The 13327-nt window shown below is 44.0% G+C and overlaps 1 protein-coding gene across 1 annotated transcript in view; it reads right to left on the bottom strand.

The window, feature by feature from the left end:
* Window positions 1-13327, bottom strand: part of FKBP9 (FKBP prolyl isomerase 9) — a 264101-nt gene that overhangs the window by 194249 nt on the left and 56525 nt on the right. Inside the window, exons 4-5 of the mRNA XM_069215456.1 lie at window positions 12380-12525; window positions 5817-6006 (exon numbers count right to left, since the gene is read on the bottom strand). Coding sequence (XP_069071557.1) covers window positions 5817-6006; window positions 12380-12525 — 336 coding nt within the window. The remainder of the gene's footprint in view (window positions 1-5816; window positions 6007-12379; window positions 12526-13327) is intronic.

Here is a 13327-nt window from a genome sequence, read left to right as displayed (position 1 = left end):
GGTTCAGTTCGTCCCTCCTGTTGCCTAAACCATGTTTACTGTATTCTTCCACAAACTCACTTTCTGTAAAACAGGACTTTAAATCTTGTTCTTAACTCACTTTTGCTGTGCATTTACAGACTAGTCTAGTGTCAAGCTGTGTCTTCAAGGGAGCATGGTGTTTACTTTGCTTTTGGCTGACTTCAAAGTGAGAGCGCTTATAAGAAAAAGAAATGCAATTTGCTCTCCCAATGGGCCACGCTTGTGCCCTTCCTACTCTCCATGTACAAAGCTGTAACATAACCTTCAAACAACACATCATGTAACAAGCAGATGACAGATTTTTATTTTAGTTATAGGTAATATGTATGTTATGTAAAGCACTCTGACACCCTGCACTGGGATTAGTAGCAATATAAAAGGAATAAAATAGTGATATTAACATTGGTATTTGTGCAGATGCTTGGACACATCAACATATCTTATCATCCTACAGTGCATGCATTTTCGTTATAAACAGGGACTGGTCAAAGTCAAAAGCATGCCTTTCTTCAGCACCTGTGAGGAGATAACAGGTTGTGAGCCTTTCTTTGCCCTTAATTCCATTTACTTCTATGTTTGAGCCTCCAGAGAGCACCCAGCCAAGATCACAGAGGAACGAAAGGAGGCCCGAAGGACCCTTAAATTGGGGCTTTATCTAAAAAGATTTGGCCAATTTCTTTTATCACCTCTAACCTACATCAGTGTGTTCTTTCGACAAAACAACAAATCCTCATCAGTAATATTTCAAAACAATTTATCTGACATTTCTTTCCACCGTCCCTACCTTTTGTACACGCACTTATATGTCACTTATTTGTGAAACAGGTGCAGTCGCACAAGGACACTTTGGCATCAAGGACATCATGAAGACAAATTACTCCTTCCTAATGAATTTTTTTACAGGACACAAAGATACCACCTCTTCTATCTCTATACCACTTTACTCTATGCCACTGCTCTCTGCGCCACTTTACTCTATCCCACTGCACTCTACAACACTCTACTTTGCTACACTGCACTCTCTGCCACTCTACTCTACTACACTGCACTCTATGCCACAGCACACTATGCCACTGGACTCTAAGCCATTCTATGCCACTTCACTCTGACACTCTAATCTGCTGTGCTACTTTACACCACTCTACTCCACTGTGCTCTATGTCAGTCTCCTCTAAACCGCTGCACTCTACCCCATATACTCTACACCACTTTACTCAAAACCAATGCACTCTATCCCACTGCACTCTATGCCACTATACTCTACAACACTTTAGGTCACTGCACTCTAGGCCACAGTAAGCTATGCCACTCTACATCATTGTGCTCGATGTCACTGCACTCTACTCCACTCAATTCTACTCTGAACCACTGCATTGTTCATCACTACTCTCTACAGCACTCTACTCTACTCTGCAATATTCTATGCCACTGCAAACTTCGCCAATGCACTCTACACCAGTGCACTTTAAGACACTCTACTCTGCAAGACTGCACTCTCTGCCACTGAACTCTATGCTACTCTGCAACACTGTACTATGTGCCATTGCATTCTACTCTGCACCACTCCTCTCTACTCCAATGCACACAACGTCACTGTAACTTACTTTACTCCACTGCACTCTACGCAACTCTACGCTACACCTCTGCACTCTATCCTGCACCAATCCTGTATCAAGGTGGCAGTATTATGTGGTATGACTGGGAAGTCTTTGCATGTAATTCTAGCACATCACCCAGAATTGTACCTCGGGTTCACACCAATAAACCTTCGCTCAGTCCTGGTAGAGTGGCAAAGAGAAGTCAGGCTACTTAGAGGAACAAGCGTAAAGCATTTCACAACACCCACATGGATGGTAAGTAATTGACACGACTCAAAGGAAATCCAACACCAATTTAGAAAAATAAAGCAGATTTGTATCTTAATTTAGACACCAAAGCGAACCTTGTATCTTACATACAACCCGAGTTGTGGCTTTTTAAAGTATTTAAAAATAGCTGCACTTTTAGTTGTCGAATTGATATAATTAAAATCAATGAGGGCAAAGCACATTGTGCAATCAGTCACCTGTGGGGTGAGTTCTGTGGAACCCACTGGGAGTTAAGGTCTTGCGGGTTCCGAGACCAAGTTTCAACAGACAGGTTACCTTGCCCAGGGAGGCCGGGTGCAGAGGTGCTCTGGCTATCCTTGTTGGTAACGGGATCTGCGGGTGCTGTCAAAATTGCAGCGCTTAACAAAAACACACTTGGGAATGGAGCTACTTTCTACCCTCAGACAGTAGAGGCCTTTGGGGTCCCAGGACCTAGATTCCACAGCAGGATCTTCACTACCACCTCTGGGGGCTCCGGGTACAGTGGTAGCCTTTCGACTGTCAATCACAGGAGGGGTGCGCCAAAGATCCTTTGCCACTTTTCTAAAAGTCGGCTCCTTCAGGATTCAGGATCTCAGGAGTGGGTTAGTTGCCAATGCCGGTCACTATGCTGGGAACTACTCTGGAGTCGGTGATGTACGAGACAGGGCGATCGACAAGCCTTGGCAGGAGCAAAAGTACTCTGTTGTTACTTCGATGGCTGGAGGTCATCTGGAATGGAGTAGCGGCTTAAAACCTGCTGAGAGCCTCACTCTAACTCCCGAGGGGCAGGTCACTGACTTTCTTTGGGCTCACTCAAGAGGGGCCTGGTGGGCTGCACTGCTTGCGACACAGCACGACAATTCTTCTGCAGGTTGCAGGTGACTGGTCCCACCATTCAGGGGAGTCTGCTTTACTTTCTGGCTTCGTCTGGAGTTCCTCTTGCTGGGAGCAACGAGTTTTCATCATGGGCACTCCTCAACGAGATAGTTCCAGTATATGGTCTTCTCAGGGCCCTTAAGTGTCCTCTTTTTGCACGGCGCGGAGTTTCAAATCCTGTTGTCGGTAAAGGCGTGTTTTTTGTGCCACTTCTCGGATTCAAAGTCAGCACCGAGGTTCTGGTGCCAGGGTAGCCCCTTAAATCCTAGTTTAGGGGGCATTAAGGGTGTGATGGACAGTGGCCAATGGGCTGCTGGATCCTGTGGCTAGTCTGCCCCTGAGGTGATTGATGAGTTCTTGTGGGAGGATGTCACTTATCTACCCAGAACCCTCTATTATTATTATTATTATTATTATTAATTTCAAAGTATGCCAATATGACAGAATCTTCCATCGGCTGTCCAGACCTCCTAGCCCACCCTAAAGTTGTGGCTAGCCTCTTGGAGGTGTACGCCTCCTGTGTTACGAACCTGTTAGCCTGGGCACAGTGGGAAGAGCTTTGTCCTCGAATGAGGAACAGAAAATTACATATCAAGGGTGGTGAAAGCCTTTGAGGCTCACTGCCGTGATTAGTGTCAACACTAGTCATCCTGGGAGGAAGTGCTAGGACAACCAGCAGGAGGGCAGACTCTTGTCTTGGCAACAAACAGCTTGGGGGGAGTCCACCAAGGCAAGAGAGAGCTGGCAACTTGGTGGGCATCCTCTAAGGACACTACCACAATATACACTAGCTAATCCTGGGCAGAGAATCATGCTCAGGGTTAAAAAGCACGGTGTTTGATACCAAACATGGGAGCAGATGCCCTGGCCATCATGGAGCTGGACATCTGGGGTTTGCCTTGGTGCCAGCCCATGTTATCCTACTGATTGCTGGTCACTAGCGGTAGCATTAAGTTTTAAATGTTATCACAGGGTCATATATGTTTGTGCATATATGTCCACTGACAACACAGTGCACCCTGCCTCCTGGGCTATAGGAGGCCTGCCTTAGGGGCGATTGACCTGTGCTATGGGCAGTGAAGGGACTCTGCCTGCAGTTGGTGTGACATGCTGCTGATGCAGGCTGACATGGCATCTCTGCAGGCCTTGCTTTTACTTTAGTCACACAGAGTGGTGCAACAAGTTCTGTAGCCCTGGTGACCCCTTTACCATCCCGGCCCTGGATCTCATTGGTACCATTTGCCAAGGCTTTACCAGGGTGGTAAAGTTCTGCCAATCAGGTTTACAAACTGATAGTACAATTTAAGGGAAAGACCACTGGCACGGAGGTCTGATTAGCAGGCCTCTGTACACTTCCATGTCAAAACCTACAGCATCAAGCAGCAAAAACTTGGGGGTGACTATCTAAAATGGGGACTTATAACAACTCCATTTTACCCTGCACAACTTCACTCCACTATACACTACTTTACTCAAAACCAGTGCACTCTGAGCCACATCTTCACTCTACTCTGCAACAATTTACTCTGCACCACTACCCTATGCCACTTTACTTACTCTACGCCACTGCACTCTACACTACTTTACTCAAAACCAGTGCACTCTGAGCCACATCTTCACTCTACTCTGCAACAATTTACTCTACGCCTCTGCACTCTACTCCACCCTGTGACGCTCCACTCTACACCACTACTCTACGCCACTGCACTCTACACCACTTTACTCAAAACCAGTGCACTCTAAGCCACAACTTCACTCTACTCTGCAACAATTTACTCTATGCCACTCTACTCCTCCATGTGCCACTCCACTCTACAGCACTACTCTATGCCACGTTACTTACTCTACGCCACTGCACTCTACACCACTTTACTTAACACCAGTGCACTCTAAGCCACAAGTTCACTCTACTCTGCAACAATTTACTCTGCGCCAGTGCACTCTATGCCACTCTACTCCACCCTGCCCTGCTCCACTCTGCACCACTACTCTATGCCACTTGACTTACTCTACGCAACTGCACTCTACACTACTTTACTCAAAACCAGTGCACTCCGAGCCAATTCTTCACTCTACTCTGCAACAATTTACTCTACGCCTCTACACGCTACTCCACCCTGTGCCGCTCCACTCTACACCACTACTCTACGCCACTGCACTCTACACCACTTTACTCAAAACCAGTTCACTCTAAGCCATAACTTCACTCTACTCTGCAACAATTTACTCTACACCACTCTACTGCACCCTGCGCTGCTCCACCTCAATTTCACTGTACTCTGCAACAATTTACTCTACGTCATGGCACTCTATGCCAATATACGCTGAACCACTGTACATTATGTCACTTCATTTTAGGCCACTCTACAACACTCCGTTCTAAGACTCTCTACTCCAATAAACTCTACTTCACTCTATTCTATGCCAATTCACTCTATGCCACTCTACACTACTCCACTCTACGATGCTCTATGAAACTCCCTCTATGTCACTTCATGCCACTTTACTCCACTCTATTCTATGACACACTACTCCACTCTACACTAGAACTCTCTGCTCCCTTCCACTCTGTGACACTCTACTCCCTCTAGGACACTCCACAACACTATGCCATTACACTCTATGCCACTCCACGCTACTCATCTGTACACCACTCGCCGCCTCTCTATGCCACTCTAAAACACCCCACACTACTCCATGACACTCTACTTTATGACACTCCACACCACTCTCGTTTACTCCACTTTTAGCCATGCTGAACAGCTGCCAAGCTAGTGCACAACATGGCTAAATCATATTGCAAAGCCAACAGCTCTTGCACTGGCAAGACCTAATGGCTTTGCCAATGCTTGTTTGACTATTTGTGCTGTGCATCCCTTTTAGGCGCTAGTGTGAGACATTAATCACACCTGAACAATAGGGTCAAAAGAAATACAAAGGAAATTATAAAAAAACTAATGTTTATTTCTTGAAACTAGTGATGTAACTTTGAAAAGTCAATGTTTCTGATAAGTGGTAGTTTGTTGATGATGAACTCATTGCAGTGATAAAAACAATAAAGTGTCTCACCTAGAATCAAACAAAGTGCCATCTAGAAGTGACCCATTGTAATGATATCTGAGGAAGTCCCCAACTTGGCTTTGTCGCTTGCAGGATTCAGGCACAAACTGGATTTCAACAGTGATACTATCTTTTGGGTTGTGAAGATCCAGCAGGGCAACGTCAAAGACCAAAGATGCTTGAGATGGAATGTCTTTGCCTGCAAATTGGAGAAAATGTTTAAATGTAACAAACCAATATGATTTACATTTGACAGGAACATTTTTAGGTCCTACCTGACAGTTTTTAGCTATCTGGTTAGAAAAGACACTTTGTGGGCTATATGAAGAGCTTACAGTGTCTTAGAACCCCCCCGCCGCCCACACTAATTACATTGGTGGTTTTGATGTCCCTCTTATTTATTTCTTATTTGATGGCTTTCCTTCCTCTTCCATCCTCTTTTTGGCGTTTGTCCCTTGCTGAAGCATAACCCCTTCACCATCCTTTTGATTGGGAGACTAGTTTCACTTTTACGGAACTACTTTCTTCTTTTTTCATTAAACACTCAATAAGTGGGTATGTGTTTTCTATCTCCCCCCATCTTCTCCCCTGCAAAATACCTGCCCATGTAATCCGTTATTCTATCCTTTGTGTGCTGCCCGCTCTCTATCTCTCTTATGTCTTTCTCCCCCACCAAAACTCTCCACAACGCACAAGAACACAAGATAAGTGCTTTTGTGCACTTATTTTTTTATTGTTTACAAACCAAAGTGCGTCTGCTTTCTCAGATTGGTCAATAAAAAGGAAACTGGTGCCCGTGTGTTTCTTTGTGTACATGCATCATAATGCATGCATGTAGGAAGCTGGTCCGTTATACAGTGGACCAAAAAGAGGTACACTGTGTTAAGAGTCCAAGCAAACCCCAGAAGAATTCCAGAGACACAAATGACCCACCAAATGCTCTTTTTTGTGGTAGTGTTGGCAAGCAGTTAGGCATATCAGAGGCTAGTGCTAAGCATGTATTGTACACACAACGGCGGTAAGCGAGACACACACTCAATAAATAAATCCAATACCAATTTATAAAAGTAACATGTACTTTTATATACATTTTGATACCAAGATCATCAGAATTGGGTGAGTACTTTTCAAGTTATTAATGTTTACAATTTTCAAAAGTTGACAGTGCAATTTTTGAAGCAGTAATATTATCCAAATGGGAGAAAAATATATGCTGCATATGGGTACTTAGCAGTGACCTACAGGACTGTTCTTCTACAGCTAAGTATTGGGCAAGGTCAAAAGCAGCACCAACAGGTCACTTCAGTAGGCACTGAGCCATATGGGTGCGGAGGTGCTTTTCAGCCTCAGATGCCGTACTGTTATCCTACAGGAATGGAACAGAGACTGCATACGGGTACTTAGCAATGACTTACAGAACTGTTCTTCTGGACTTGTGGTGAGTATGGGGCAAGGTCCAAGGAAACACCAATAGTTCACCTCAGAGGGCTCCTGGGCATCCGTGTGCAGAGGTGTGTTACGACATCGGATGTCCCATTCACTTTGAAGGAGATCGGTTTGGTCAGAAAGATGCTGCAAGCAAGTACTTGCCGGCCCCTCCGGGGGAACCCACGGGGGGGCTTGACCCTTGAAATTCTCGGGCACAAAGGTACACCCTTGGCCCACTTCTCCTCAGGTTGTGGGGCTCGGTGCAGTGGTGTCTTTTGGCATCAGGTTCTGGTACAGTGGATACTCATGGTTGGAGGGGGCCTGCAGAAAGAGGCTGCAAGTGCTGTCAGGGAGTCCACAGTAGGCAAACTCAAGGTTGGCTTCTTCTCTGGAGGGACTGGGAACTACGCTGACGCCATTGGCCCACTTCAGCTCAGGCTAAGCGACTTAGGTGCAGTGATGGCGTTGGGATTTTGGCGGTCCCGGTCCTCACAGTTCTTTTGTGGGTTGCCTGCAGGTGCAGGGAAGCAGCTCCTCTGCTCCAAGGGAGTTCTTCTTGGTGATTTGCGAAGCACTGGCAGCTCTCGCGGTTTCTTGGATGCTGCAGTGGTAGGACAGGTCAGTTGCTCCTCAAGGGTTGGGTGAATCAGGCAGGCTGGCAGGGCTGACACCAAGTCAGTCATGTTTCGTGGTTCTAAGGTCAGCAGGCTTCTTTGTCCATTCCTTTTGTGTCTGAAGTCCTGGTATCAGGGGGTCCCCTAAATACTCAATTTATGCAGCATTAAGGGGAGTGAAGGGTAGTAGCCAATGGGTTACTTACCGTTGAGGTCACTAAACCCCCTAGATTTCCACTTCCTTTGGGGAGTGGGCATCATCCTGTCCCAAAATTCCTAATTCCACTGCACACAAGATGGCAGAATTCCTGAGGCTGTATGCATGTCAGGCTGGTCATGCAACATGCCTCCTGCTAATTTCCCCCTGCTCAAGTGCCACATGGGCCTTGGGGTAGGAGGGTCGGCATCTTCCCTTGAAGAAGGTCAGTTCTGCATACCAAAGGTGGTGGGCTTCTTTGAAGCTTCCTGCCCTGGAATACAGATTTGCAGGTCATCCTGTTGGGAGGGGTGTGAAAACACCTCTCCCAGAGCAGGTTTTGTTTATGACCTCCAGAGAGCAAAGGCCGTCACCCTTGGAGATCAGATTCTCATCTGTTGGGGCAGACAGGCTAGAACTAGTCAGTGAGCTCACCAGCAGTTGTTAGGTTTTCAAGGAGCACCCCTAAGGTACCCTCTGGGTGCACGTATTAATAAATCCCTCACTGGAATCAGTGAGAGTTTATTAATATGAGATGTTTGGTACAAAACATCCCTATTTCCAGTAAAGCCATCATGTGGCTGGGGAACTCGTACTGACCAGTGTCCAGCACATGTACTTAAAACGGTTTTCCTGTTCACTTACTATGTGTAAGAATCGACAAACACATAGTAGGGGCATATCTGCTCTAGCAGATATGTCCACACATGTAATGTAATGCACCCTGCCTTAGGGCTGTAAGGCCTGCTGTAGTAGTGGCTTTCAAATATTACATGCTGTATGTAGGGGACCTGGCACAAGGCTGTGTGCTGTGTCGTGTTTTCACTTTTAAGGAGCACCTGTCACACAGCCTGCACTGGCAGTCTACATATGGTTGGTGCTGGGTCCCTTACAATGGCACAAGTTGTGCTGAAGGTCTTAGGGGCCCTCTTCAATACCCAAACCCTAGGTACCAGGGGTACCATTTACTAGGGACTTACAGCAGTGCTAAAGGGCCTGGCCACTTGGAGATCAAGTGACCAGGTGTCCTGTTTTGGGGAACTGGCACTGGGGATCTGATTATCAGGAACCTTGTGCACTTCAGCTGCATTACCAAACTGGCAAAAGGCGGAGGGTACTGCAACTAGAACCCATCTTCCTACAATGCACGCTTCTACAGAAGGCCGCGATTGGCAACAGTGGGCACATTATCATGCCTTTTCTTCATGTTTTTTGCTGAAGCTGCAGAGACTCATCAAAAAGCATTGGCACTGAAACAGGTCAACAAGGCGAGACCTATTGGCTTTGCCAAATCTTGTTGAATTAGTTTCTTCACTTCTTATGCCACTCAAAACAGGGCAAGTAGGGGAATACATCACATTTTAAAAAAAAACATCAGACTTTTAAAATTAATTAGTGCAATGCAGGAAAAAAGATGATGGGAAACAAGCCTTTTATTTGTTTGCATCAATTGTTAATTTACGGGAACAGAGGACACTTGTCACTTTTGTATGAGAAATTACCAATTAACCTAGAACTACGTAATTTCTAAGTAGAACAGCCAAAATCCAAAACTCATGACAATACGGAGAAATTCCATTCTGATTTTACTTGATCTCACCGAAAGATCTAGAACAAAACGGTTTCTCTATAAATCAACCTTTTTTAATACTTATTGTCATCAACCACTATTAAGTCCTGATTTGTGCGCTTCTAGCTTGTTACTACAACAAGCCGTCCTTAAAACACGCACTCAGCTGACAGTGACTTTCAGACTATGTGTGATATGCTTTGCACAGCAAGCATCTAAAACGTATACAAAAAATCAATACAACGATAACGTGGCTTTGTGATTCAAAGTCTCCCATGCACTCCCAGCAGGAGTTAGGGTTTCAAAGAGTAATACTGTGTATCCATGCAACGGGTCCATAAAATTCCATGAAAGAAAAAAAATAAGTTACTTGTAAATATAGTTCTCCACTGTTACTATATTTTATAGAATCGATGTTTGAATCAAACTAGCGAGCAGTATAAGCAACATTGTAAACTAATATATGAAGACATAAAACAAACTTAACAGGAATAGAAATATTTAGCCCACTGCTGAGTCTCTTATGGCTCCTGTGTCAAGGCAGAAGAAATGTTCCATGAAGTTGTGTCCTCTCTTCCACGTAGCTACCATGCATACATCCACCAAACAGACTCCATAATAGAGGACTATCACGCCTCTCCAAAAGTGCACTGTCTCCAGTAAATAGTTCCTTTTTGTGTGACAGAAAGTTGTGGCTATGGCGATACACCTTGGTCTGAAGAGTGGATGACTCTTGTAAGGGTAAAAAATCACAAAAGGCTGCTCTGGCTGAAGTGCTTAGCCTGTCCACACAGACAATCTGGCATCGGAATATGTAATGGGAATGCAGTGCCCTTTTAGATACAGTGGTCAGGTTTGGAAAGAATACCTCATATCGCCTGTTCATTCATATGAAAGTCTATTGGACCTTTTGGGATAAACTTAGGGTCGGTTCACAGATTCTCTCTGTCCTTGTATAACCTGGGGAAAAACTCTATGGAGATGAATGTTTGCAACTCACCGACCCTCCAAGCTGACAGTACCTTTTTCCACCAGATGTACTTGATATCATTTCAGTGTATTGATTCAAAAGGACTCTTCATGTCCTGACAGAGAACTGTATTCAGCTCCTATTTGAACACTGGCCAGTGTATTGGTGGGAAGGCCCTAAACAATAACCTGAGGAATACCTTGATGATTCTGTTTGAGAGCAGTGAAGGAACTTCAATTCATAGATTTTTTTTTACAAGAAAGAATCTCAAACAAACCCCTGAATTTCGCTCTGCCTTTTTGTTGTATGGAAATGATATCCGTGTCCAGCAGCAGCTAGAGATGCTGATGGGTTGTATTGTTAGGGGGAAACATGGTGGTTTCCGAATTAACTCAATGGTGAGTCCCAGTTCCACAGGTTGGAAGTGCATCCTTCTGATGTAGTGGAGGGCCACTCACGTGTTTAGTCTGAATTCGTTTCCCAATGGGGCACTTGGCTTGAATTGAATTGGTTGATGCCCTCTCTCTTGGCAGGGTGTGTCCTGAGCTGATATGGCTGTTGAGAATGCCAAAGCCAGCATTTGATATGAGTCACAGCCATCGCAAAATGATAATTTAATTCAGCTGCTTGTCTCTAAAAGGCGGCCTAAGGCAGTATTGTAGAAAAAACAGAGATTGGCTGCCGGAGGGCCTGATTCACAAAGGTAAACTTACACGTTTGTGCAAGTATACACTTCTTCACAAAACTGCATTTTAATAGTAAGATCATGAGTTTGGGGACTTCACAGTTGGGGCGGATTACTCTGCAGATAAAAATAGTACAGATCTCAGGAAACAGTTAGAGTCCCAGCTTGGATATTCTTGACTCTGTCGTGAAAAGAGGGTGAATGCACAAACGTTTGCAATTAGGATTTCCATAGAGGCCACAGTGGATTATATAGCTTTGGAACCACAGGGATGATACAGCATCTGCAACACAAGAGAGAAAAGGAGGGGGAGGAAGAGGAAATAGTACCTGAGAATCTGTTAAAGTCCTGCAGGCACAAGAAAAAGAGAATGCTCCGAGGTTAAAGATGTTTGCAACCTAAATTACAAAAACTGAATATACATGGGTGAAAAAAATAAAATTGAAAGTACTCAAGAAACACCATTAGAGGTTCTTCACCAGCCTGTCCGAGTATGCCACATTGTCTGGGTTCGCTCTGATCTTGACAATGTAATTGGATTGTCATATAAATGGGCTATCTAAATTACTGCCAGCTCCCGTTCATGTACTGTGTATAGTCAATTATTTTGCTGGATGATTATTTTAATTACGTGGTGCAGCTCTTGATATAGTAGAGTGTAGTGATGCATTAGTGCAAGGCCTCCATGAATTTACCCTAGCATCCTTGATGGAAGTGCAACAATGGGAAGTAATAGCCAGGTTTCAATTATCATGTCGGTTTTTAAGATCTCTTCACTGCCTCTTCTAAGATGTGTATAGAAAATATGGCTACATTACACTTAGGAAAAACGGGGAAAATGACAGCTACAGGATGACTTATGAATACAAGGAGCCAAGATGTCCTCGGACTACATGCTCCGGTCTTTATGTAAAAAGTAACCAAAGTTAAATCCTGCCTTCTGAGTCTATGCTTCAACATGGTAAAATCAGGATGAAAACAATATACAAAGCCATGCATTAAGATATTTTATTCTCGTAATAAATAGTTGTCACGCTTACTTCTTAACAGATGGCATAAAAATTTAGGCAAAATAATAAAAGCAAATTATTAATTAATTATCATTTTACCATCTCCATCTTCTCCATAGGCTAAGAAGGGAGGCACAGTGATTATTCGCTTTTCTCCAACACACATTCCAAGCAGACCCTTGTCCATGCCAGGGATTAGCCAGCCAATTCCCACATATGTGTCATAGGTCCTCATACGATTGTGACTGAAAGAAAGAATGTTGGTTAAAAGATTTCTCTGAAACTAAAATATATATTTTTACCAGTAAAAGTGTTGCAAAGTTATCATCATCATTTACCAAGCAATTACTATAACAATCACTGAACAAGACAGGTATTTTTTAAAATAATTTATAAGTCGAACAACTATTTTATTTTTGTATTATTAGCAGAATTGTGCAGTCAAACGTTTTGTTTTTTCAAAGAAAGCTGTTGAATAAAAGACATTCCTAGAAGCTTGGGATCTACGAGAATGGTATTGAAAAATGTTTGTCATACTTCTGCATATGGTGGTTATTATGATGATTTTATCAGAATAAAACTAGGTAGATCTAACTTGCTTCCTCGGAGTAATCTGATTTGCTGGTGTGCATAACTATTTGAGCTAGTGTGATTACGTTTTGAGGAGCAGCTAAGTTGGGGTGCCCACACAGTGGATGGAAGGGACTGGACCCTGTTTCCTTCTCTGGAGCCTTCGGGTGGTTGAACAAGGGACATTGTTGGGTTGCGATGCCTCACTCCATCCTCAAGGATTCTTCCAAAGCACTCATAATGGTTTTTAACATAACCCTAAGCACTAGCATCACAATGAAGGGTAAAAGGTCTGCTTAAATTTTTCAATTAGAGAGTGAATCAGCGTACGGCTGAGTATGTAATTTTTTGAACGGGTGTCTGATTTGGTTTATGGAGTAAGGGATGAAGGCAACTGGTTGTGAGATATTGATCGATGTGAGATATTGATCATTTGTGTAATAAATAATCTGCAAAAACATATATTCTTATGCATCT

The sequence above is a fragment of the Pleurodeles waltl genome, chromosome 2_1, assembly GCF_031143425.1.
Source record: "Pleurodeles waltl isolate 20211129_DDA chromosome 2_1, aPleWal1.hap1.20221129, whole genome shotgun sequence".
Taxonomy (NCBI): Eukaryota; Metazoa; Chordata; class Amphibia; order Caudata; family Salamandridae; genus Pleurodeles; species Pleurodeles waltl.
Note: the sequence above shows the minus strand (reverse complement) of the source record. Positions and strands in the feature narration are given on the sequence as shown.